Raw genomic sequence first — 27,648 nt, 5'->3', positions numbered from 1 at the left:
TACTTCTGCGCCACGACTGGAGGGAGCCAAGAGGCATGAGACGGATACCGGATTTTGTCAGTGACTTGGAATTCGAACTTATAACAGTACAGGATTTCCAGTTATTGATGATGAGACTAACTTGGAACACAAGTGGAATGCTTTTGGGAATGTGTTCGATTCCAGCTTTCAATCAGATTGAAAAGGGGAATCTTAGATGCGTGACAGCTAGGAGGAACTCTCTGTCCATCAGATCCAGAGGAACTCTGCACTGCAGATCCAGAGGAACTCTCTGTACTGCAGATCAAGAGACTCTGTACTGCAGATCCAGAGGAACTCTCTGTACTGCAGATCAAGAGGTACTCTCTGTTCTGCAGATCAGGAGCTCCCTGTTCTGCAGATTACCCATAGATCAAGCGCTGTGTATAGTTGCCATCTCAAAAGTTAAGGTCCAGCTGAGTGTATAGGTGTACAATTAAAACGGAAGTATAGAGATAGGTATCTAGCACTTTGTACTGTACCGTACTGTATATTATAAATCCACGAAAGCACTGGGTACTTATATACCTATCTTAGTAGTTCCTTCTGGCTCTTGAAGCACATTTAGTCACGTGATCTTTGTGACGTTTTAGCTCCAAAAATAAAAAAAAGGACAATATGTATAATAAATCTTATAAAATTAGACTTTCTCTATATAAAATGATTAGGCAGCGGGTACTGTAATACAATGCTTGTGGGAATCAACAGGAAAGATGGTTTCTGTATGAAATATAGAGGTCAGGAAGTCAGTTCCAGTGTGTAGGTGTAATTCACTGAAGTCCAACTGAGTGTGTATGTGTATCATTATGAGTAATATTGTGATGGGAATTCTTTAGTGCACTTGATAATGATAAAGATGACAGTGAAGACAATGAAAATAGAGAAATAGAGAACTGAGAAACTGAGAGAAGATTAACGCAAAGATGAAAAATATAAAAAATTAAAGAGAAACGAAATGACGATGATAAACAAACACCAAAAACATTAAAAAAAGTATGCTTAAAAAAATTACTAAAAGCAACCGAACGAACGAAAAAAAGGGACCCGGTCCCTCACTACTCACCCCCCCCAACCCCTCCCCTTACTCCCAACCTCTCGAACAACACACAAAAAAAAAAAAAAAAAAAAAAAAAAAAAAAGATATCGACGCCGAATTTGAATAAACACTTCCCTTCAACTAATCACTGAAATGAGCAGTGTAAACCTCTTGCCTCCATTCGGGCCTGTTGCCATGGTAACGTTTGAGAGAGAGAGAGAGAGAGAGAGAAGGTACCTTGAGTAAACATACACGTAGCCTCTAGCGAGAGCAGAACAATGAAGGGTCAGCAGGTACCATACCAGTTCTACATATACGTGTGTGTTAGTGTAGTTTATGGGATAATGTGGTGTAGTAAGTTAATTAACTGTGTAAGTAGTATTTCTTCAGTGGAATATTACTATTAGACATATGTGTATTGCTAGTGGATGATTTAGTTTATAATAGTTCTATACAGATTTTGTACATATATATATATAGAATATCTATATATATATATATATATATCATATTATATATATATATATATATAATTATAATCTTGAAAAAGGCCAGTAACGGAAACAGCGAGAATAATAAACTTTAATTACTGAAAGCAGTAGTTTATATATTCCATTTTAACGTTACAAATAAAACCAGAAATAATTGTACCTTTAGAAAAGAATTTCCACCAAGAGAAATCATAGACAAATACATTTGGGGAAGTCTACAACGTATTTCTCACAACAACTAAAAATATATCTTCCATACAATATCATACACCTAAGCCAGTCCCAAGCCCGGATAAAAGAGGTGGACTGTGTGCAATGCTTATAAAACTCACAACAAACTTCAGCGGACAAACACGAGCGGTAATATGGGTCACAAGAAGGCCTATAGCCAATAGGAGTTTAATGAGACCACACAGTAAACTTTCCCGTTTTGAAATTGGTAAAATATTGAAACAAAAGGAAATGTAAGAGAAGCTGGACAGCCAAGAACCCGAAAGGAACGGATGACAGGTAAAAAGGCAGACAGCATTGCACCTGAGGGCCTCGGAAGGACCCCTTTGAGAATCCCAAGACAAAATCCTTCCAAATTTCGATTTATTCTTCTGTAAATGGACATATAATATCCTACGAGCATAAAATAATCCTTTACAGAGCTCCGCAGGATCTATATAAATAAAATCCTGCATTTTACTTGCATTAGATCCTTCAGCAAAAGTAACATATAACATCCTACAGCCATTGAATCCTTTGCAGAGCTCCGTAGGGTTTATAAAAGATATTGCACATTGCTTGTATCATATCCTTCAGCAAAAGTAACATATAACATCCTACGAACATAAAATAATCCTTTAAAGAGCTCCGGAGGATCTATCAAAATAAAATCCTGCACTTTGCTTGTATCATATCCTTCAGCAAAAGTAACATATAACATCCTGCAACCATTAAATCCTTTGCATAGCTCCGTAGGATCTAAATAAAATCCTGCACTCTGCTTGCAATAGGTCCTTCTGCAAAAGTAACATACAACAACCTACGGCCATTAAATCCTTTACAGGCGCCATAGGATAAAAAAAAAAATATCCTTCTGCAAATGTACATATAAAATCTTACAACCATTAAATCCTTTACACATCTCCGTAGGATCTATATATAAAAAAAAATCCTATCCATAGCCCGACATTACCATAATCCTCCGAGGGCAGGTAGGTCTTCCCTTCGAGGTCCTCCCAGGACTGAACGCTGACGAAGTCGGCGACGAAGGAAGGAATGACGCACTTGAGAATGGCGGAGTTGCCCTTAAGGACGCTCTCGTCCCACACCTGCGTCAGGTACTTTTGGGACACCACTACGGGGGGAGGAGGAGGAATGAGGGAGACCAGAAGGAGGGAGAGAAAACAGGAGTCAGTCTCATGATGATGATTATTGAGGAGGGAGAGAAAACAGGAGTCAGTCTCGTGATGATGATGATTGAGGGAGAGAGAGAGAGAGAGAGAGAGAGAGAGAGAGAGAGAGGAAGGGAGATTTGTGGAGCACAAATAAAGAAAAATTTTTGATTTATGATGAGGAGAGAGAGAGAGAGAGACGAGAGAGAGAGAGAGAGAGAGAGAGAGAGAGAGAGAGAGAGAACATCAATCAAAGAGAGCGAGTTTCTGTTTTTGATAATAAAAATAATTTGTAAAATAAAATCTATGCAAAAAAAATAATACAAGCACTGTAAAGCATAGATGACAAGAGCCATTAGGTTGCAAGTCCCGACGCCCTCCTTGTGAAGAGAGAGAGAGAGAGAGAGAGAGAGAGAGAGAGAGAGAGAGAGAGAGTAGAACATGGGAAAATGCCACAACAAAACACAAGGGAAAAAATGGTCCATTCACACACAAAAAACCCTTACTCCGGAATTCATTATTATTATTATTATTATTAGGTTATTATTATTTATTATATTATTATTATTATTTTTATTATTATTCAATAATGAGCCCTATTCATATGGACAAGCCCACCATAACAGGGGCCACTGACTTTATATTCAAGCTTCCAAAGAACATTAAGGTGTTCGTCAGGAAGAAATGAGAAAGTAAAGTGAAATACAGAAAGTGGAGATCACACTTATCAAAGAAAGAAAAATCATAAATAGATAAAAAAAAAAGTACTAAAATGGAAGAAGAATAATATTAGGGTATCGTGATGCAATGCATTTTCGCTCGAACTTCCGAAGTTCCAGTCATGGGTACGACTCCCTCAGGGATGTTAAAAGTGTCACTCTTTTGGTTGGGGAGGGTAGACGGGACCAAGGTATCCTTTGGTGAAGGTGACCAGAAATGACATCAACGGTAAAAGATATAAGTTAAAAAAAGCTTGAAAGATGATGTAGCAGAGACCTTGAGATGGCGTTGCTAGCCCCCAAGCCTATTTCCAGGCAGGAGGCACTCTACAACAGCTGACTGAGTACCAGGTACGTCCAGGTACGTAACTCCGTTCGTAGGTCGATAGAGGCACGATTATATATTCAAGAAACTTGCGGGTATATTTATGTATATTATTCTTTATAAATATCCACACGCTTTGAAAGGAAATCAGAAATAAAAAATAAATATGAAATAAATAAATAAACAAATAAATAAAAACCAACTACTCCAGAGCCTCGACTTCCTTTGTGCAATCAGGTGAAGCTGTCTCATTTGCATATTGCAATGTTGCAATCCTCGTGTGACACGGGATGATTTCGGATCAGGAATCTCCGGCGGAGTTTTATGAGCTGGATGCGCGAGATGAAGAAGGAGAGACGTCTCTCTCTCTCTCTCTCTCTCTCTCTCTCTCTCTCTCTCTCTCTCTCTCCGGTGCAGGGATTCTTTACCTGTTAGTCTCTGCACTAAAAATAATTTCCTCACCAAACTCTCATTCTATGCTTGAATTCTCTCTCTCTCTCTCTCTCTCTCTCTCTCTCTCTCTCTCTTTAAGAATTCCCTATACTTCAACCTGAGATCTCTCCAGATCTCTTCCACTGACAAAAGATGTCTCCCTCATATGGACTTTAAAATTCTCTCTCTCTCTCTCTCTCTCTCTCTCTCTCTCTCTCTCAGTACCAAAAGAGTGGAAAATCTTTAATTGCGACTTCCTTGAGATGTAATTAGAAGGATCAGAATCACACGAGAAACAAGAGTCGGGAGACGACGATGTAAGAACTGCGTAGGGCGGAAAGGACGTTTCTTAAGGATGTTAGGAATCCTATAACTACTTAATTACTTTTGGTTTTGTGGTGGATATAACCTTTCTACATTTAAGGGGCGGGAGGTGTATTTTTCTTGAAGTTAGAACGAGATAAATATTTTTTCACTTAATTTTTTTTTTTGGCCGATTTTTCTATCCAATGCTTAATTTAAGCGTATCATTTCCTCAGCTTGAACCTTAAAAAAGTAGGAGGCTTCGACCTCGGGGAACACAAAAGCAGGTAGAGATTTCCAGAGCAACTTACTGAACTTCGACGGAAAAAAAAGTGAACAAAATGGTCGCATTTGAGCACGAATTAACCAAGTAACGAATGCACCGAATTCGACGCAGTCGAGTTTTCTGTACAGCGTATAATCAAGGCCACCGAAAACATCCATCTTTCGTCTGTCTCGGTATAATGCCAGACGTACGATTATGGCTAAATTTAACCTTAAACAAATTCAAATCTACCGAGGCTAGAGGGCTGGAATTTGGTATGTTTGATGATTGGAGGGTGGGTGATCAACATACCAATTTGCAGCCCTCTAGCCTCAGTAGTTTTTTCAAGATCTGAGGGCGGACTGACAAAGCCGGCACCATAGTTTTCTTTTAAAAAAAATGTATCAGTCATCCTATAAATGTTGGGGAACGTTTGGAACAAACGTTCAAGTCAAAAACGTTTGCAAAGCTGAAAACAAGACACACTTAAGGAGCATCCAATAAGGAGCAATTGTTAATTATGAAAATCAACCACTGAAATATCTGTCAATGTATACACTGCTGTAGAAGAAATTGATACATGAACACAAAGAAATTCATAGATAAAAGTATACATGATAGTGCAAGAAATTGATACATGAATGCAAAGAATTTCATAGAGAATTGTATACACGGTAGTACAAGAAAATGATATATAAATATAAACACAATACAAGAAATTGATACATGAATGTAAAAACGCTACAAGAAATAGATATATAAACCTGAAATTTTGGAAAACATACGAGATGGAGCGCGCGCGCGCGCACACACATTAATGACTGATTAACCGTAAGTGATCTGGCGTCACAGTTACCACGGTCACTGCTGAATAAACAATTAAATAAAAGAAAACAGACACCACTATTTCTAAACCGGAAGAAAGTACTTTACGTAACATGAAATAATCTCACAAATTTAAAAAACACGAAATACCTGTAATTTTTATATTAATAAATTAAGTTTATTTATTAGTACAATAAATTGTGCTGCCCTGAAATATAAATTTATTGTACCAGAAATAAATGTTTTTTTTTATTCATGCCACCTGAAACAAAATCGAACATTAAACATAATTTTTTTGGAAATCTAACATCTGAAACACTTTCAGAACAACATTAACATCAACATGAGGACAATTTATAACCTGTTAAAAAAGAAAAGCTTGCATTTTAAAAACATCCAAAACTTGCAATAACCCTTAACTACGTGGTACAAGCGGCAATGTGTCACACTGATGCCCTAGGGCCAACAAAGGAGGTCAACTCAATTAGCAAATCGAGTTTTATTTATTAATATATTAGTTTTACTGAATGTCTTCATTAGCCCAATTCCATTAATAAGAGAATTTTGGAATTGTGTTTTCTTACATCAAATGTAATCGCCCAGTCAAACAACATTCTTAAATCCCCATTATTAATCTCCACTCATGACTAAAATCCTCAGTAAGGATTAAGGACTTAGACAATCTGTCAATCTATCCCAAAGACATCAATGTTCAGACGTAAGGAAATCTTTATAAAATAAATCCTCCAAAGTCGAAACCTACTCCAAAATCCCCCTAAGTAATCCCAAATTCCTCAGTGGGGTTTAATGGATTAAGTCAATCCACAATGTCAAAATCCTTCCCCAAATCCCCTTTGGTAATCCAAAATCCTTACCTAAATCCCCTCAGTGGGGATGAAGGGATTATTATAGGATTTACTTAATCCAGCCACCTTTCCCCAAGACCTCAATGTTTAAACTTACGAAAATCCTCAAAACAACAAATGATTGATTGATTGTGTCTATTAATTCTGGCGTCACAACATCTGGGTAATTGACACCGAAATAAATTAAATAGAAAAAATTGAATTTTTAACAAATTTCAAAACAACAAAATTCCAGAGTCAAACCCTTCCCCAAAATCCCCGAGAGTAATCCCACACCAATCCCCCATCAAATCCCTACCATAATCCTCAGTGGGGACGTAACTGACTCCCTCGAGGTCCTGCCAACTTTGGACGCTGACGAAGTCGGCGACGAAGGAAGGAATGACGCATTTGAAGATGGCGGAGTTCCCCTTCAGGACGCTCTCGTCCAAGACTTGGGTGAGGTAACCTTGGGACACAACTATCTCCAGGGAGAGGAAGTTGCAGGGAGGGAGGGAGGGAAAGAGAGGGAGAGAGAGGGGGAGGGAGAAACAGAGGTTGTGTTTAATCAGTGAAGGGTTGTCCAATTGGTGAAGAAGAGAGAGGGTTGCAAAAGTATTTAAAAATTAACATTTGATAGATGAATTATGATTTTTGAGAGATGAACTATGATTTTTTTTTTTTTTTTTTTTTTTTTTTTGAGAGAGAGAGAGAGAGAGAGAGAGAGAGAGAGAGAGAGCAGAGAGAAGGTTTGTGTTTAATCAATGAAGGGTTATCAAATCAGTGAGGAAGAGAGGGTTACCGATGAGAATGGTTGCATATGGGAATGAAAATGAGCATTTGAAGGATGAACTATAATTTTTGAGAGAGAGAGAGAGAGAGAGAGAGAGAGAGAGAGAGAGAGAGAGAGAGAGAGAGAGAGAGAGAGAGAGAGGAGAAAGTGTTGCACGTGGGATGTTTTAAGGATTATTTTTTGGGGAAACAAATTTTTATTTTTTGGGGGGGAAGTAACAATGAAACAATATTTACAAAAAACGTAGAATATCTTTACAAAGGTTGTAAAATATGTGAGCAAGAGACGTAGGTTGTCTTGGAGAAGGGTTGCATTTGTGATTTTTAAAAAAAGTGAAAAATATATAAAAGAGACAATATCTTGAATAAGATGAACATTGGAAAAAAAACCATTAAATATTCTTTAAAAAAACTGTCCATGAGACACAAAAATAATGACTATGAATGAAGGAAAATGAAAAATACAATAATAGGCTAACTTTAAGAAGGGTTGTGGAGGGAAAATCCTACAGAGGGTTTCTTCAAGAAGGTTACAAAGACAAGAATGAAGCGAAGCTTACGAAGAAGGGTTGAAAATAGAAGGAAACAAGATAAAAACAAATTTAGATAAACAGGGTTGCATAAGAAAGGTTGCAAATGATAAATATTAACACGTTAATTACTTTGACCAGTGATAAGAATCTTCAAAACAGTTTTGAGAAAGGGTTACGAATGGCAAATGAGATTAAACATTTCATGTGAAAGGTTGTATATCGATAAAACCAGTAGAAATAATCTAGAGAAAAAAGACTGAAGGGTTACAGTTGGCAGTAAAACGGAATATCACTTAGTCTGAAAGGTTGTAGATTAAATAAAAATCCTTTATGAAGACAAGCTGTCAAAAGTACAAATAAACTTCAAAAAATATACTACGTATCAGTAAGGGTTGCAGAAACTAAGTGAAAGACAGAATATTATAGATTTAAGGTTTGCAAAAAGTAATAGAACTTTCTAGAGAAAGGTTTACACTTGATTAATTCTGAGGAAACATTTTTAAAGGGTTGCCAATATCAGGGAGACTATAAACAGTCTTTCAATTTCTTTTGAAGGGTTACAAAATGTCACGAGAAAAAGAAAAACTTGTAAAAATTATTATAGTACATTATGGTTGCACGAGGTTGTAGTGGAATAGCATATAATGGTTGCAAGTAAAATAACCAAGAATACACCTTTTCCCAGAAATACTCAGGTTTAATAAGGAAGAACATGAATCAGTAATGAATAGTGAATAACAGACAGAAAATAAAAGATACGAGAAATAACGCGGGTCAGAATAACAGTAAAAGACTACTAGAATAGTAACTAGGAACTAGGATATGAATAAACTGAAATGAAAATTATAAAAAGAAATAGATATAATAATTAACAGAAGGTAATAGAAATTAAAACGTACAATTGAAAAAGTTGTAATTATAAAAATAACTACAGTAGATCCCATTGCTAAAATATAACGTTCAAAAGTTTCAAAACTAATCGAGAAGATAATGTGTGTGTGTGTATATATATATATATATATATATATATATATATACATATATATATATATATATATCCCCATAATATATCCCAAAAGTAGCGTCAGCCAATCCATTGCATTTCCGAGCAGTAATGACTGTCAGCTAAAATCATATGCAAATAGGTTGCAGAATACATTCAGCCGTCCCTCCCCCCACCCATTCTTTCATACCTTATCCTACCCCCCCCCCCACCCCTCCCCCCCCCATCCCAAAAATCCACCCTTCACTCACACCCTCCTCCAACTATTTGGACTATCGGCTGATATATGCAACTTGTATATGACGGTGGTACGAAATGTCGAGGGTACGAATAATGGTGGTTGTATTGTGTGTGTGTGTGTGTGTGTGTGTGTGTGTGTGTGTGTGTGTGTGTGTGTGTGTGTGTATATATATGACTTCTTTTATATATCTTTAGATCTATATCATCATAAAAAACAATAACAATATTTATAGTTTTTCAATTCTAGAATATCTGTTTACACTCCAACTTTCCAAAGATTCTGAAATACTAAAACAAACTAGAATTAGTTGTAAAGTGAAATAAAATTCATAAGTTCCTGAAAAACTTTTAGAAATCTTAAATTTTATTTCCTGGAATTAGTTAGAACCTATTCGCTTATTTTAAAATTTTAGAAGAAATCAATTAACAAAATAAAAATACTCATAAATATAAACACAATAACCTGAAAAATAACACAAGGACCCTTAAAATATAACAAACATTTAATGTTATTAATTAGGTAAATGTGGAAAACACTGCATAACATTTATATGTTCTAAACATTTATGAATAATTAAACCTGAAATATTAAGAATAACTTAGATGTTATACATTTTATAAACAAAGACGATTATACATCCATTCATTTGTGAATAACCTGTAAAAATAAAAATAAAAATTCACCAAATATTACGTTTGAGTGATAGCAACTAGTATTAAACTATCTTTGAAGAAAAGCAGGTAATTATTACCAGTTTATAGGAATAGTAGGTACTATTACCAATGTTTAGAAGTATGATAGTAGCATTACTCTGGAAAAGTAAGAGATGCCTTTTATGGATAGTAAGTCCCGTTTCATTTAAAAAGGATAGTAGAGACTATTCCCAAGTTTCTGGGGGAATAGTAGTCAATTTCCCATATATAGTGAGTACTATCCCCATACCTTTACAGAATACAGAAAGAACTATCTCCATAGTCAACAGTACAATAGTTAAAAGTACAGAGCCATAGTTTTAGAATAGGTAGTTGATCCAATTCCAATAATTCTCAGGGAGATAGTTAGAATTATCCATATAATCAGTAGGTGGGTAGGAGGCTTAAATAATATCAGATGAGAATTTTTCGAAATTGTCAATGTTCTTAGTGAATTATCCTCTGATTCCCATCAATATCAGATAGTTGAACCTTATCCTACCCTATCATTCCAGGAGGATCGTAGGAATTCTAAAGTCATAAGGATAGTAAGTCCTACAAGCAAAGGAGGAATTGCCAAAAGATATCACAATTCTCATGGGGATAGTAGGACCCTATCCTTCTACAGGACAGTAGGAACCTACCCCAAAATAGTCAACAAGGATAGTACGTCCAATAGTCACAGGGCATCAATTGGGCCTATAACCAAAATTACCATAATTCTCAATCTATTGGATTGTAGGACCTACTCTAACAGGACCCTACCATTCCTGCAGGATAGGACACTACCCCTAAATAGACATCACGAGAATACTATGCCCAATAGTCACAGGGCACCAAGAGGGCTCATTCGCCAAAATTACCATAATTCTCAGAGGGATAATAAGCCTGCCCATCGCCGTCTACCCAGGCCTGGACGCTGACGAAGTCGGCGACGAAGGAGGGTATGAGGCACTTCAAGATGGCACTGTTGCCCCTCAGGACGCTCTCGTCCACCACCTGGGTGACGTAGCCCTGGGATACCACTGCGGGGGCATGACCAGATACCCAGGGGAGAAGGGGGGAAGGGAGGGAAGATGATTAGGTGATGTATCTTTGAATGAAAATCTATGGAAGGATGGGTTTTATGAAAATAGGACAAATACCTAAGGATTATGGAGAATGTATGGGGATTTATACACATGTATGAATGATGTATGTATGTATGATGTATATATACATATATATATTATATATACATATATATATATATATATATATATATATAAAGAGAGAGAGAGAGAGAGAGAGAGAGAGAGAGAGAGAGAGAGAGAGAGAGAGAGAGAGAGAGTAATGGAAGACGAGACGAATAGCAAATGAATAAACAAAAAGAAGAAAATATAGATAAAATGATAATGAGAAATATAGAAAATCAAAAAATACCAAATACAAAAGAAAAAAATATATACAAGAATGAAAAATGATTATTTAAGTAAAAAAGATTATAATAAAAAAAATTTGATAGACGTGAAATTTGGGACTGAAAAAATAGTATATTTAAAAAACAAACTATATATATATATATATATATATATACTATATATATATATATATTTATATATATATATATATATATATATATATATATATATATATATACACACGAAATGGAGGAGTTAGGTAAAATCACTTCAAAATTCGGATATGAATTGAAATAAAAAAAGTAAAATACGTATGAAATATCGATAATCGCATAACATACCGATTTCAGAACGAATGTTTGTATTTTAAAAAATGCATTTTCCAGTTTCTTCTGCCTTTTCGGTGCCAGATTTGTAACCAAGTGGCCAAATGATTTCTTTTATTTTTTACAGAATGTTCCTATTCAGATCACGAGAGAGAGAGATAGAGAGAGAGAGAGAGAGAGAGAGAGAGAGAGAGGAGAGAGAGAGAGAGAGAGAGAGAGCGAGAGAGAGAGAGAGAGAGCGGGAGAGAGAGAGAGAGAGAGAGAGAGAGAATTATAAATGTAGAAAGAAGTCAATTATAAATTTAACTGAATAATTCTCAATGAGACTATAAATAACACATTGAGAAAATAAATTATATATTTGTAGGCCTTAAAAATTCTCCGCCTGAAATTGAAAAAATACAAATTTAAAATTCTCACAGGCCTAACACCTGGGCACTAAATGGGCATCGTAACCCACTAGGCCTTTCCATGGGCTCCTATAGGCCGTAAATTTTTTTTAGAAAGTAATTAAGGCTAATATATTCCCCAGAAAAGGTCTCATTAATATTTCTTCCATCTGTAATAAAAAGAAAAACTAAAATTAATCAGAAACCATTTCAGAGCCTAAATTTTAAAAGGTTCTTTAGGCCTAAGATCTGGACACCAAAAGAACACCATCTCAATATGCTCTCCTTCTGAAAAAGAAAATCCCAAATTTCAAGTTTCTTTAGGCCTAAAATCATGGCACCAAAATAGACCTCTTCATTTTGAGATGTCCTAAATGAGGTTTTAAGTAAGCATATTAAAATAAAACATTCAAAGGGCCCTTAGGCCTAAATTCAAGGCACAAAAAGGACCTCATTGCAATATGGTCCATCTGAAAAAAAAAATTTGAATTTTTAGGGCTAAAGTCAAGTCACTGATGTAGAATTTAAGGTGCCCTAAATCAAGTTTTCAATGGGATTAAAAAAAAGAAAACCCCATATTTTAAGTTTTTTTAGGCCAACAATGAAGACATAAAATAGGCCTGTAAAAACGCATCATTCCAAAAAAGGGTCCTAAGCCCTAAATTCACGCCAAAAAAGACCCATATCCATAGGTCCTAAAATAGGCCCTTAGGCCTAAAATCCCCTCAAAGGGATCCACAACCCATCAAACGGGTCGTCAGTAACCCTGTCAAAATTTTAAAAATAAGGATCCTTAGGCCTACAACCCAGGGGGGGCGGGACCATACCATAGCCTTCCGTGGGCCTGTAAACGGTCCCTTCCAGATCCTCCCAGGCCTGGACGCTGACGAAGTCGGCGACGAAGGAAGGAATGACGCACTTCAAGATGGCGGCGTTGCCCTTAAGGACATCCTCGTCGTGGACTCGGCTCTTGTATTCCTGGGTCACGACTTTAGAGGAAGGGGAAGAAGAGGTCACATGAAAGGTTGCAGCGGTCACAAAAAGGGTTAGAAAAGTATAAAAACAGGGTCACATGAGGGTTAAATCAAAGGTTACAGCGGTCACAATAAGGGTTACAGCAGGCAGAAAAAGAGGGTCATAGGAAGAAGGGTTACAAAAGTAATCAGAGAGGGTCATATGAAAGGTTATGAGGTCAAAAGAAGGGTTACAGGGGGTCAGAGAACCACAGAAGTGTTACAGGAGGGACTAGAGAAGGGTTGCATGAAGATCCAGGAGGTGCCAAAAAATGTAAATGTATCACAAGATGGAAAGGTCATAATAAGGGTTACATGGTTACAGAAAGGTCAAAGCAAGAGGTTAAAGGAAAGGTCACTGAAGGGTTACAGAAGCTGTCATGAGGTGAAATAGATGAACTTGTTATTGTGCTAAATAATATAAAAAAAATATGAGAGAGAGAGAGAGAGAGAGAGAGAGAGAGAGAGAGAGAGAGAGAGAGAGAGAGAGAGAGAGATGGGCGTAACGAAATTTCAGACGACCAACGATTTTAAAATAAAAAAATTTCAGTTCCAACACAATTTCAAAACGTAAAAAAAATGAAATATCCGGACGATGAAATAAAATATAAAAATATCAGTAAAGGACGGAAATAAAAGCGATGCTTTGTGTATATGTTAATTGTATCTGTTTCAAATGTCCCCTACGAATGGATATAGAAGCAATAACAGAAGAAGTATTATCAGAAGGTCAATGTAATAGTATAATCAGACTTAAAGGCCAAGTATTTAAACCGTAAAGCTAAATTAAAAAGGTTGGGATACATATATTTAAATAATTTTGATTACTGATGCACCTGTGTGACATAAATTTGCATGACGAGTCGAACCTGTGATTAGATAAGGGGCCAAAAATAATTTAATTGACTTGAGTAAGTTATACAGAAAATAAGAGAATTCTACAGGATACAGAAATATAGTTCTTTAGTTACAGGTGTATTTTCTCCACCTGTTTACATAAACACCTGTAATAAGAATGTAACATATTAGTTTTACCTGGTAAAATATTTATAATTAATAAAGTACGATGAAAATATTATGTAAATTAGCACACGACTAAGAGAGAGAGAGAGAGAGAGAGAGAGAGAGAGAGAGAGAGAGAGAGCGTTGGTCTCCAGGTTATAACTCCTGCCCATTTTAAAAGGAAGAAATTGAGCCTGAGAGAAAATAAATATTATTATTACTGGCATTAGTATGAGTTCATGGGTCACATTGAGGCATTAAGAGGTCAACAAAGCCTCGCAGATACCACCAAAACTTGAAAAACAATACCCTAAACCCCGACCCCCCCCCACCCCATGCCCAAAATTCATTACCGTAATCCTCCGTGGGGAAATAGACAATGCCCTCAGAGTCTACCCAGGACTGGACGCTGACGAAGTCTGGCGACGAAGGAAGGAATCTCGCATTTCATGATGGCATTGTTGCCCTTGATGACGTACTCCTTGTCCGCGTCCGTTTCGTATTCCTGGGCCACGACTTCGGCGGACAAATTTATAGAGTTTAATATCTAAATAACTATTATGACTTGCAATTATTTTTTTAGTAATGCGAAATGTGAAATGAATTAGTAAATGATAATTAATAATAAATAAGAAAAGAATAAAAAAAGTTTTGTAGGAAAACGAAAAAACCTCGAGTCATTCGCAAGGATTGAGATGACATTAGGCTTAGATGACGTAGGCTTCGTAAGCGTCCGTTTCTTACATGGCAACCACGACTTCGACAGGCTAAAACGTGGGTTATTTCTACGGTTACTACTCAATTTCGAAGTTATATGTATAATTATGAATAGAAATTAACAAACAAATGATAAATAATTTGAAACATAACTTAAAATAATATTAATATAAACTAATCCGTAAAATTAATACAAAGCCGAAATCTTTCGCACGGATTCGAATAAGGAGTGACGTCACAGCGTGACAACCCCAGTGGACAAAGTCAATAAAACGATGAATTACTGTCAATAACATAACGCAAGAAATATCCTTACGAGGATTATGATAACATGAAGCGTTACAGATACATTACAGCGACGATATACGAGGTTACAGGTTACAGGGTCAGATTGATACAGGAAGTTATACAAAATACAAATGAAGATGAATAGAGAGATGACAAAAATAAAATTAAGATATAACAGAAGTTCAGAATGAATATTTTTCATTACAGTTTTAATGAAAGAGTTTATGGACGCCAGGAATTTATATGATATGGAATGAATAAACCATGAATAAGAAATAAATGAAATAATCATCAATAAATAATTATGGAAAAATGGTTTGAGATTAAATTATGCAATGAGAAGGAAAGAAAACTGTCTTGCTGTCGTCTGTTCAAAGCGAAAAATGAGAGAGAGAGAGAGAGAGAGAGAGAGAGAGAGAGAGAGAGAGAGAGAGAGAGAGAGCTTATCCAGTGATCCTTGGCCTTGGCACAAAAGTAACAAATAAGAACAGCCATAAAAAACCAATTAAATTCTCCCATTACAAAAAGAAAGTAGTGAGTAAAGAACCTGGATTCAGCCGACTGTTGTGTGCTGCAGCCAGGGTTGGAAAAAAGGCCTCTCATGGTGAACCCCACTCCTCCAAAGAGCTCAATTGCAATATATGTAGATATTTTTTTATGTATAACAAATAAAAGTGTAGATGGGTGTATTAGTAAACATATTGACACCAAATTTCTATGTATTATTCTGGTTTCCTTGTTATTTAAAAATCAATAACAATTATAATAATAACAATCACAACCTTATATTAATTAAATCACACAGAAGATAAAAATGGATGACATCATACCAGGTACATAAAAATAATAATAAATATCTTAAATTAATATCCACACAAAAACTGCATATTAAGTAACGGTTATATTCAGGTACCTGCAAATTCAAATCAGTTAGGTTGTAATTTGCTTAATAAAATAGGTCATATTATTACCTGCAATATAGAAAAGATAACATTTATCATTATTGCAATAGATTGATCACCATAACGAACGAGAGAGTGACGAGAGAGAGAGAGAGAGAGAGAGAGAGAGAGAGAGAGAGAGAGAGAGTATCCAACTTGTAACCTGTAAAATAGATTTATTATTGTTGCAATGAATTGCTCATTATAAGGAAGGAGAGAGAGAGAGAGAGAGAGAGAGAGAGAGAGAGAGAGAGAGAGAGAGAGAGAGAGAGAGAGAGAGAGAGAGAGAGAGAATTAAAACGTTATCCTGAAATAAGAAAAAAAAAATACATTAATCCAGAACTCAATCTCCTAATTCTAAATAAGGATATTTCCCCCCATTTTTTTTTTTTACCATAATCCTGTGAAGGATAATAGGACACTCCTTCGGTATCCGTCCAAGACTGGACGCTGACGAAGTCGGCGACGAAGGAAGGGATCTTGCACTTCATGACGACTGAATTACCTCTGATGACGTATTCGTTCTCGGCCTCTGTGAGGTAATCCTGGTACACCACTGAGTGCAGGGGGGGAAATGTGACTTAAATTTAGGTTTTATATTTATTGTTATTTTTTTATTTTAGGCTTTTGTTTTTGATTATGTTAATAAAAGCGATTGAGGTGATGGATGAGGTTGTTGTGCATTGAAAAATAAAAGACTAAAATAGAAAAGTTTTTATTTTAGTCTTTTATTTTATTTGAAACTGAAGAATAAAAGATGAACAGAGAAACGTTTGATTAAGACTGAAAAATAAAAGATAAAGAAGGAAACTGGATTATTGTAGAAAAATAAAAGATGGAAATGAGAAAGTTTGATTAAATTTGAAAAATAAAAGATGAAAAGAGAAACTTTTGAATAAAATTGCCAAATAAAAGAATAAAAAGATAAAATTTGGATTCAAGTGGAAAAATAAAAGACAACAAACAGAAAGGGTTGGGAAATTGATTACAGATTTTATTAACAGGTGGAAACGGAGACAGAAATAAGAAAAGAATAATAAATGCTTCTATAATTATCATCAATGACGATGACAAATAAAAGTTTTGCGCATTTTTCTCCATCGTAAAATAAGCAATATGAGAAATCATATAAAAATGTTACAATAGAAATGAAATAATTACTTTCTTTAATAAACTCAATTGCATTAAACCAGTTTTAACCTGAAGATATTTTTGACAGGAAAAGATGACATCATTGAAAATGAAAAATTAGTTAATGAAGACACAGAGACAGGCTACATATATATATATATATATATATATATTATATATATATATATATATATATATATATAAAAGAGAATACGAACGAATAGATTCAGATGAAACTGGGTTGGGATATGAGGGAGGAGACGGGCAAAATGGCTCTGGAGATCAAAATAGTCATTAGCAATCTATTGAATAAATGATATCCTGGAAAATGTAAAATTATTTCATAAGCCGTTTTTTCCAAAAAAAAAAACCTGGAAGAGAAAAAATTTTGATATTAATCTTTAAAAATTAAAAATTAAAAACCTGTTTTCATTCAACGTACAATCCTTCGAAATCTGTCAAATAAATGAATGGTTATCTATGAATCCTTCGGAACCTGTAAAAATGAATGATTCGTGTAAAATTAATTGAAGAGCTGTAAAATAAGTGAATAATTTGTTAATTCCGTTATCTTTGGCATTACTAGTAATACCAATTTCATTGCCAACTGGCAATGACAATTTGGCTACCGATTGCATTGCAAAATCGCATTCCTGGCAATTCCACCTTCATTACCAATTTCATTACTGGCAATGCAAGTAACTACCAGAATTACCACTTTCATTACTGGCAATGCAAGTTCTTGTCAGCAGTATCACTTTAATTACTGTGAACCCAAGTAATTATCAGCGTTACCACTTTCATTACTGACGCTCAAAGTCCTTACCAGCATTACCAATTTCATTACTGGCCATGAAAGTCCTTAATACGACTTTCCTTACTGGCAATGCAAGTCCTTACCAGCATTGACACTTTCATTACTGGCACTCAAAGTCCGTACCAGCATTATGACTTTCATTCTGGCAATGCAAGTAATTACCAGATTAACACTTTCATTACTGGCAATGCAAGTCCTTATTACCACTTTCATTACTGGCAACGCAAGTCCTTACCAGCATTACCAATTTCATTACTGGAAATACAAGTCCTTATAACCACTTTCATTACTGGAAATACAAGTCCTTTACCAACATTACATAGCCTTACTACACCAAGTTTTCCCCACCCCTATACCCACCATCCCTTCCAATAAAGACCACTACAACACCCCCACAACCCTCCCCAAAACCCACTACCATATTTCTCGTTGGGGTAATAATTGTTCCCCTCATCATCCACCCAGGCCTGGACGCTGACGAAGTCGGCGACGAAGGAGGGGATTTTGCACTTGAGGACGGCCGAGTTACCTCTGATGACGTTCTCCGACTCGGCCTCCAGGAGGTAGGACTGGGAGATCACTATTTTTTTTTAAGGGGGAGAGGGTGAGAAAAAGAGGTAATTTTGAATGGTGATTGAGTTCAATGGGGTGTCTAGTATATGACATGGGCTGGTATGAGAGAGAGAGAGAGAGAGAGAGAGAGAGAGAGAGAGAGAGAGAGAGAGAGAGAGAGAGAGACTATGTTTATGGGTGGGAGGTGAAAAAGAGGTACTTTGTTGAACGTTGATCAAGCTGAATGGGACGTCTAGAGTGCTAGGACCGATGACAATGGGGCTGGTATTTGGAGAGAGAGGAGAGAGAAAGGAGAGAGAGAGAGAGAGAGAGAGAGAGAGAGAGAGAGAGAGAGAGAGAGAGAGCAAAGAAATGAGAAAACATCTTTGAACATTATTGCCACTAAAAAAATAAATAAATAATATGAGCATTAAGAGGCTGCAAACGTCTAGAGAACATTGAGAAATGAAAATAAAATTAAAATAAATAAAAAAAAATAAAGCATAAATTGACAGATAAACCAAAACAAAGAAAACAAGACAGGTATCCTAGGAAAATAGACGTTTACGAATGGATATTTGAAAAGGACAGAATAGAGAGATTGACTGACGGTGTTTTGATAATAAAAGGGTTGAATACCTTTCAGTATTGCTGTCAGAGTTCGTGGTATGCGGATATATTTACTTAGGTAGAAAAAAACAGACTTTGGTTAAATACAGGTCACGAAAAGATGATAAAACAGATGAGTAAATAAATAAATAAATAATATAAACACCTAAGTATGAGAGACTTTAAATGTGAAAAAATATTTCCATCTACATAAAGAAAAAAAAGAAAAAAGTACAAAATCAAATAAAAAAAAATGTTTTAGATTTTGAGAGAGAGTAGATAGAGAGAGAGAGAGAGAGAGAGAGAGGAGAAGAGAGAGAAGAGAGAGAGAGAGAGAGAGAGCGAGCGGCAAAGCATCGTTTCAGTAGTATGACCCTCGAATAGTAAGGATTACGCACGCCTGCAACCCACGACAGCTGACTCGCAATCAGGTTAAAAGCCTCTGGAAACACAGAGGAAAAGAGAATTCTAGATCCTGAAATGAATCGTATATAAGAAGACGGAACAAACCCACCACTTAAATCATTATAAAATGGGAGTCAATAACCACTAATATATATATATATATAATATATATATATATATATATATATATATATATAGATATATATTAAATACCCTGTAAGGTAGAATCCCATTAGCCTTCTCCATTACAATAATGAGCTGCCATTTTCTTCCTACCTCAAAGCCAAGCTGATAAAACCTGGCTATCCCTTCGTTTTCCCTTCCTGTATATCTGTTTTTATCAAAGACATATCCCTAATGAACCTTTTTTTAATAATAATAAGGTAATAATAATAATAATAATAATAATAATAATAATAATAATTAATTAATATTAATTATTATTATTATTATTAATAATCATCATCATCATCATCATCGTCAACACGACTCTGACACGCCCACGAGTCACCCACCTCCATATGAAAGGAATAATAAATTGTCATTATCATAGAGGGCTACTCCCCGCCCCCACCCATTACCATATCGGCCATCCTGCGCGGGCGTGTAACTCCTCCCATCGCCGTCCACCCAAGCCTGGACGCTGACGAAGTCGGCGACGAAGGAAGGAATCTCGCATTTGATGATGGCAGAGTTGCCCAGGATGACGTGTTCGTTGTCCGCCTCTATGACGTAGCTTTGGTGAACCACTTCGGTTTTTAAGGGGTGGGTGGGAGGGGTGTAAATATTATTTTCGCGTTAAGCGTCCACAGTAAGGCAAGACATGTCGTACACATGTCGGCAACATGTCGCAAACATAAAAAATTTTGCATACATGTTGCCCACATATCACATGTTACCGTGTCGGCAACATGTAGGAAACATCACAGAAAATGTTCAAACATGTTCCATACACACATCACATGTAACCATGTCAGCAACATGTCGTAAACATCACAAAAACTTCACATACATGTTGCACGCACATCACGCCATAAACATGTCCCAAATGACAAAAATGTGGTAAAAAAATGCCAGCAATTTGCCGCAAACATCACCAAAATGTCGTAAACATGTTGCACACATCACATACATGTTATAAACATGTCAGACACACCACAAACATGTTGGATACAAGTTCGCGACTTATGGTTTGCATTGAAAATGCTTTCCGATTATCCAGCACTAGGCAAAGACTTGTTTTCTCCACGTTGATCACTGAATTGTTTCCAACATGTGCGTGATATGTAAGTACAAAGTTGCCAGTAAATGTTTACAAGAAGTTATATGGCAGAGTAGAGAAATGTTTGTTTTCGTCATATGAAGAAAATTTGACATTTTGTTGAAGTCAAAGACATAATTATAATATGAATGAGTTAAAATTGATTGGAAGCATGTCATGAAAGTGAGTTATTGCCATAATAAATAAATGAATGAAGCAAAATAGATTTAAATGGCAAAGAATAGTGAAAAGAGATGAAAACATGAATGGAAATGAATAATAAAATAAAATAAAAATAATCAACAAAAGTATAAATCTTCTGGTAATTATTTGCAAAAATATGTCGATGTAAAAAAAAAAAATTCCATATTGTAAAACGATGGAAAACCAGTTATGAGAGAGAGAGAGAGAGAGAGAGAGAGAGAGAGAGAGAGCCCTAAGCCAGCAACATGATCAAATGAAAACATAAAACACAACTAAACAAATAAACAAGCCATAAACAATACTGAAAACGCTAACAAAAACAATCTTCACAATAAAAAACAAATTAACAAATTTAAATAAACATAATCCTACCCTCCCACAAATAAACAAAGCCCCACAAACAAAGAAACAAAAGAAACGCCTGGTGAATCTTCCATTGTCGAATACCGTGTTTAAAAAAAAAAAAAAAAAAAAAAAAAAAAAAAAAAAAAAAATACAAAGGTTCCTTTTGTATAAGTTGGCTCTCTATCACACCCGACGGAAATTGAAATCGGCCGCAACCCCCCCCCCCCCCAACGCCCCAAATTTGCCTGATTCATGGACCCACTGGGAACCGCCCCTGAGGACTTTTCTCAGCGCCACCTGAGGCAGCCTCAGATATGATAAGGGGTAGGGAATATGGGAAGATTGATGATGATGATAAAAAGGAAATAATAATAATAATAAAATAATAATAATAATAATAATAATAATAATAATAAAATAATAATAATAATAATAAATAATAATAAGTGGTTGATATGATGTATGGTAAGGGCTAAAGTATTCTATTTCCAAGGAGCCACCCATTATAATTTATATATCATATATGTATATATATATATATATATATAGTATATATATATACTCTATATATATATATAATGTCCACTATTAAGAAGCGTCTACCTCTGGGACGGTACGTACTGTCCCACGACTCAGACCAAAGTACCGTTATTGTTACAGACGGGAAAAACACAGTTAAATAAGGTTCTTTAACTCAAAATTAAATAAATATAGTTAATCTTTAACAAAGAGTTCTTATAGATTCCAAATCCTGCAAATGCAGTCTAATCAATGCATAACTGAATTGAAGTCCCTGTAAAAGAAAAATGTCATATTAATTGTAAATTTCCTGAAAAAAAATTGTGCTCTTTATCAGGTAATTCAAAATAATCACGCTATCTGAAATGTACTGGGTGTTCAGTATAACTTCCTGAAAAATAAATTGTGTATATTATATAATAATCCATGAACTAAACTCGATAGCATTTATCTCACAGTATAAAAAACAAGAACACAATAAACTTGTCTGAAAAATAATCTGAGAAATAAGTTCGGTTAGACCTGAAAGGTAAAATCTTTAACACTTCAGGTATTTCTACCTGAAAACTAAAGTATATAGTCTCAGAAGGTATGTTTTTAACATCCTGGAAATGTTAGATTAAGTTGAATATGCAGTAAGATACGAACGTATACATTGTTAGACATACAAATCTGGAAGGCGAAATTATTAGAATAATAATACTAAAACATTATTAGTGCTTTGACATCACAAGAATATTATCACAACAATTATACATGAGAGGAATGATTAAAGTTGCTATACACTGCAAGAAAAGTATGACAATAATTAGACAGTATAAAGAAAATTATGACAATAAATTAGACTATAAAGAAAATCAGGACAATAATTAGACAATACACGAAAATGGTCAACTGCCCATAATGGAGTCACAGAGACACTGCCCACTGACCAGCAATACAAAAAAATCACAAGGGTCACTTTTCAAACTGGCAAATCCTTCAAGCGACCCACCCACATATTTCCAATAAATTAGAGCACTGCAGAAGGGGGAGCAAGATAGTCCAACTTAAACACACTAAGACACTGCTTAAGGATAGTTAGGAGACCCCAATTTTACCATAGTTCGAGTTAGGATAGTAAGCCAGGCCCTCAGTGTCTACCCAGGCCTGGACGTGTACGAAATCGGCCACGAACGAAGGGATGACGCATTTAATAATCGCCGAATTTCCTCGGATGACGTTTTCGTTGTGGGCCTCCAGCTGGTAACTCTGGTGGACGACTGAGAGAGAGAGAGAGAGGGTGAGGTAAGATTGTGAGGGGGGGGGGGGGAGGCGAATTGACCTCGAGAGGTAAGGAGGTAATGGTGAAGACTTCGAAGACATATAGGTCAGATGGCCAGCTAAGAAAAAAAAAATTACATCTATGCCTGATCTAAAACAGAGAGATTTTGGAGGTGGTGAGGAGAGAATTTAACCTCCACAAGTGAGGAAAAGTAATAAAAGACTGCTGTATGATTGAGAGAAGGGACACGGTTGTCAGGTGAGAAGTTTTCTTGACAGGTGAGGAAATTTAGCATTAAGGAACAAATTAACCAAAGGGGCTTAGAACCAAAGAGGAAGAAAGTTTAGGGAAAATAATAAACAAAAATACCCTCTCTCTCTCTCTCTCTCTCGGGTCTGTCTTCCTAATCTCTCCTCTCTCTTCTCTTCTCTCTCTCTCTCTCAACAGGTAAGATGACAGAGGCATAGAATGAAGAAGGAAAGCCAGTGAAGAACAGCCTACCTACAGTAGTAAGAAAACAGCTTTCAGAAACATCTTGCAAAAGAAATCTGCCAACGAAGAACAGAGAAGAAATGTTCCTGAAGGCGTGAGCAAATGACAAATTAAATAGAAATTATATAAAAAAAAAAAACTTGCCTCGACCAAGATGGCAGAAAAACTACACAACTGAAAAGTGGATGAATGTTCAATAAACTGAGCTCGAAAAAACTTTCAACAAGAATAAATTTGGGTAGAAACGAAAACAAATCCATAACGCAGACTTACAAGGCTGCCTGAGAAATAAATTTGGAGGAATGATAAAGTTGAAGATCAATTGAAAATAAAGTTGAAAAATATATTTTGCTCAAAAATCAAAGAGGCAGGACGTTGAGGAATAAATTTCAGTTCAAGGACTGAGGAAACAACAGTGAAGAATAAATCGTTTTTAGAAATGAGGAATCATGAAGTTGTGGAACAAATTGACCCCAGCAAGGGATATTAGAATTAACCACGATTAAATAAATTAATTAAAACAGAAACGAATAAAGATGAAAGCTGAAGTATGAAAAGATAATTTAATTAGAAATAAATAATGATAAATGACAAGAATGAAGATGAAATCTGAAGTATGAAAAGATATTTCAATTAGAGATAAATAAAGATAAATGACAAGACGGACATCAAAAGGAAAAACGAAAAGAAATCGACAAAATTTAAAATAAAATAATGAAGAACTGTGAATGTAACTGGTACGGTTTTCTTAATTTTCTTTCGAATCCTCCCATGACGTTTTTACAATTATTACTATTTTTCAAAATATAAAAAATACCAAGAATTTGGTACTAATTCGAAAACAACTGAAAAAACAGAGATTAGGTCAAGATAAACAAGACAAAAACCGAAGTAGTCGCAGGCAACAAAACGCCCAATCTTCAAAGATCCGATACAAGGAATAGGCCTCTTCCAGCTGGCCAGAATTCTTTCAACCCTGTTCCGACAGATCTCCGTAAACAAGACATACGACACCCAAGGGAACCTTCCAGCTCGGATGAAACTACAGCAGGTCTCAGGCGTCAATGTGACCCGTGGCCATTAAATCGGATCCCTGAGTCACGATGCAAGTATCAGTAACTTCAGTAACAATTATTATCTGTAAGAATGTCTGGTTGGTATATAATCAGGTGAGTTTCAGGCCTCGTTGTCAACCATGCCCTGTAGAACTTATTCACGTTAATAGCACTGTCTGAATTAGTAGGATCCTTCAAAAATCTTTAATTAGTGCAGTACAACCAGATATATTTCGGCTGAAGCTACGAGTCAGCCCTGTATGCTGGTGAATTCTGAAGTCTGGTAGGTGAGTAGGGTACCTTAAGTTGTATATCTATAGGTGAGTGAGTGATTAAGGTACCTATACAAGCCACACAGGTGAGAAATAAAAGATTCTAGCGGGATTACAATCAGTGACCAACTTCCTGACCCTGTGACAGAAAGACTGAAGACACCAACACCTGATCAGGGTATAAAGGCAGAATTATTCAGTCTCTTTCTCCCTAATGGCTTATAAGCTCCCTCGAACGTCTCTCATTTACCATAATCCCCGCTAGGGTAGTAGGAGTGCCCATCATCGTCCACCCAGGACTGAACGCTGACGAAGTCGGCGACGTAGGAAGGAATCTCGCATTTGATAATGGCAGAGTTGCCCTTGATGACGTATTCGTTGTCGGCCTCTGACTGGTAGGTCTGGTGCACGACTATTTGGGAAGAAGCGTTGGAGTTTGTGAGAAAAGATTAGGTTAGGTTAGGTTACGACGATAAGCGATGCGAAGGCAATAGGATGATAAGAAATGTGGTTACTGAAGAAATCAAATCGTAAAAAAGGTATTAACACATAATAAGAGCCTTGTTGAAAGTGAATATGATGTGTTACTGAAAGTTAAGAGAGTATAAATTACTAGAAACTGGGAGATTAAATAAACAGAAGGAAATTGAAAGCAAAGATAAATCTACGCTTCTAAAACAACATTTAAAGAAAACAACAAAATGCATATAAGAAAGAGCGAGTATCAGGCAACAGTTAAAACTCTTTGCGCAAGAAGAAGAAACAAAGGTCGAATGAAGTGGCTGGAAAATTGATCATTTTACCTCAACCGAAATACGAGGATGATGAGTAGGCAAATTTGTTGTACAAAGGATGAAGAGAGAAAAGATGATGATAAACAAGAAAAGGAAAATGGAGACGACAAAGGGGGTAAATTCAAGAACGATATGAAATGCTGAAATTCGATTAAGGGTTGGAAACTTTGGCAAATAAAAATCAAAGAATAAACGAGATGAAAGCTCACACCAAATGGAAAATCTGAACCTAATCAATTCTGTCAATTTAATGATAAATGAAAAAGGGGAGAATAAGCAGATATGAAGGAGAAAAGAAAGGGAGACAAAATATAAATAAATAAATAAATAGAACTGAGGATAAAAGCGAAGAAGGTCAAACCACAAGATTGAAATAAGAATTATATAGAGGAATTTTAAGCTATTTAAATTTCACATCTTTAAAGAGAATGTCCACAAAGACAACAAACTGACTAAATTCAGCACAATGGCGTCGAAGAACCTAAGGTCAACAGACGAGGAACAAATGTCACAGAGAGAGAGAGAGAGAGAAGAGAGAGAGAGAGAGAGAGAGAGAGAGAGAGAGAGTTATTCCAGTGAGTGAAGCCGAGATCAATATCTCTAGAACAAAAGGGTATTTTTGAAGCGATGCTCCAGAGGAGGTCTTGGAGTTCGAATACTCCAGGGAGGTCTTTGAGTCTATGGCACTCAAGACCTTACCTTTGGAGTACCGAGACTCATAAGGACCTCCGAAGGGAGTAGTACTCCGAAGGGCGTGATACTCCCAAGGATAGTCACGAAAATAAAATCTTATAAACTGTAATCTCTTACATATGATCTTCACACGGCACCACTGACTTCCCTTTACGCAGAGGCCGAAGGGGAGGGCATCCCGATGCCCATATATAACCCAAAACAGGATCAAACAACACGAGGAAGCGAAAAAGATACCCTTTACTGGATGGAAATTTGACTCTGATCATTACTCGGGTGGGTGACCACGAAATGCGACCAACTGTAACGAGATTCCGCAGGCGGTCCCTCGATTAATAAAGTTAAGGAACACTGGGTCTGTTCACTACTTTGACGGGTAACCGAGTATAAAACGAGTCCGGAAACACCATAAAAAATCAGTCCTTCGGACCAAGATTATATTTGATACTTGTGTTAATAACTACAAATACATATCATAGAATAAACGTAGTTATTGGGAATAATTTTGTTATATTTTTCTGTAAGGAGAAAATGTGGGAAGATTATGTTATCTAATACCTGTAAGGGGGAAAATTATTGAGAATATTCTATAATTACAGTGAGGTAAAATTATGTGTATTCTATATTCTATGATTTCTGTAAGAGGAAAAAAATGATCAGACTGTATTCTATAACCTGTAAAGAAAATATATAACAAGATTAGTGGGGAAATTAACAAATATTATTCTCGTATTTCCTGAAAAGAAAAATGGAATAAATTCCTATGATTTTCTAAATTCGAAAAACGTCGAAATCGAAAGTTTCCCAGCTTTCTATAAAAGAAAAAAAGTTCCTGTCACTTGTCAATAAAAAGCAATTAATCAGTTATATAAACATAAAAAAAGGTCTCCATCAGTGACGTCACATTACGAATGACGTCACAATCCCTCTCTCTCTTTTTCTCTCTTTTTACCGTAATTCTCGGTCGGGTAAATCGTCGTGCCGTCGTCTGCTACCCAAGATTGAACGGTGACGAAGTCGGCGACGAAGGAAGGAATCGAACACTTCAAGATGGCAGAGTTGCCCTTAATGACGTGTTCGGTCATGACCTCGGCTGCGTACTGCTGGGTCACCACTGGGAGGAGGTCAGGTCAGGTCAAGGTTGATTAATTAAGAAGTAATTCAATGGAATAGAACACAATACAGAATCCAGGCCAAAGGCTCAGCACTGGAATCTATGAGGTCATTTAGCGCTGAAACGGAAACTCAGGTTAAAAA

At 36.0% G+C, this 27,648-nt stretch overlaps 2 protein-coding genes across 2 annotated transcripts in view; both read right to left on the bottom strand.

Annotated features, from left to right (window-relative positions):
* LOC135205245 (cell adhesion molecule Dscam1-like) overlaps positions 1–19,757 on the bottom strand; it is a 261,713-nt gene extending 241,956 nt beyond the window's left edge. Inside the window, exons 1-8 of the mRNA XM_064235593.1 lie at positions 19,742–19,757; positions 18,345–18,506; positions 16,373–16,534; positions 14,429–14,548; positions 12,845–13,006; positions 10,766–10,927; positions 6,961–7,110; positions 2,729–2,890 (exon numbers count right to left, since the gene is read on the bottom strand). Coding sequence (XP_064091663.1) covers positions 2,729–2,890; positions 6,961–7,110; positions 10,766–10,927; positions 12,845–13,006; positions 14,429–14,548; positions 16,373–16,534; positions 18,345–18,506; positions 19,742–19,757 — 1,096 coding nt within the window. The remainder of the gene's footprint in view (positions 1–2,728; positions 2,891–6,960; positions 7,111–10,765; positions 10,928–12,844; positions 13,007–14,428; positions 14,549–16,372; positions 16,535–18,344; positions 18,507–19,741) is intronic.
* Positions 19,758–19,999: 242 nt separating this feature from the next.
* The window catches only part of LOC135205243 (cell adhesion molecule Dscam1-like), a gene marked incomplete in the record, with an annotated part of 279,305 nt that continues 271,656 nt past the window's right edge, over positions 20,000–27,648 (bottom strand). Inside the window, 1 exon segment of the mRNA XM_064235592.1 lies at positions 20,000–20,173. Coding sequence (XP_064091662.1) covers positions 20,000–20,173 — 174 coding nt within the window.

The sequence above is a fragment of the Macrobrachium nipponense genome, chromosome 49 (assembly GCF_015104395.2).
Source record: "Macrobrachium nipponense isolate FS-2020 chromosome 49, ASM1510439v2, whole genome shotgun sequence".
NCBI lineage: Eukaryota > Metazoa > Arthropoda > Malacostraca > Decapoda > Palaemonidae > Macrobrachium > Macrobrachium nipponense.
This window is presented reverse-complemented; position numbering and strand designations above follow the sequence as displayed.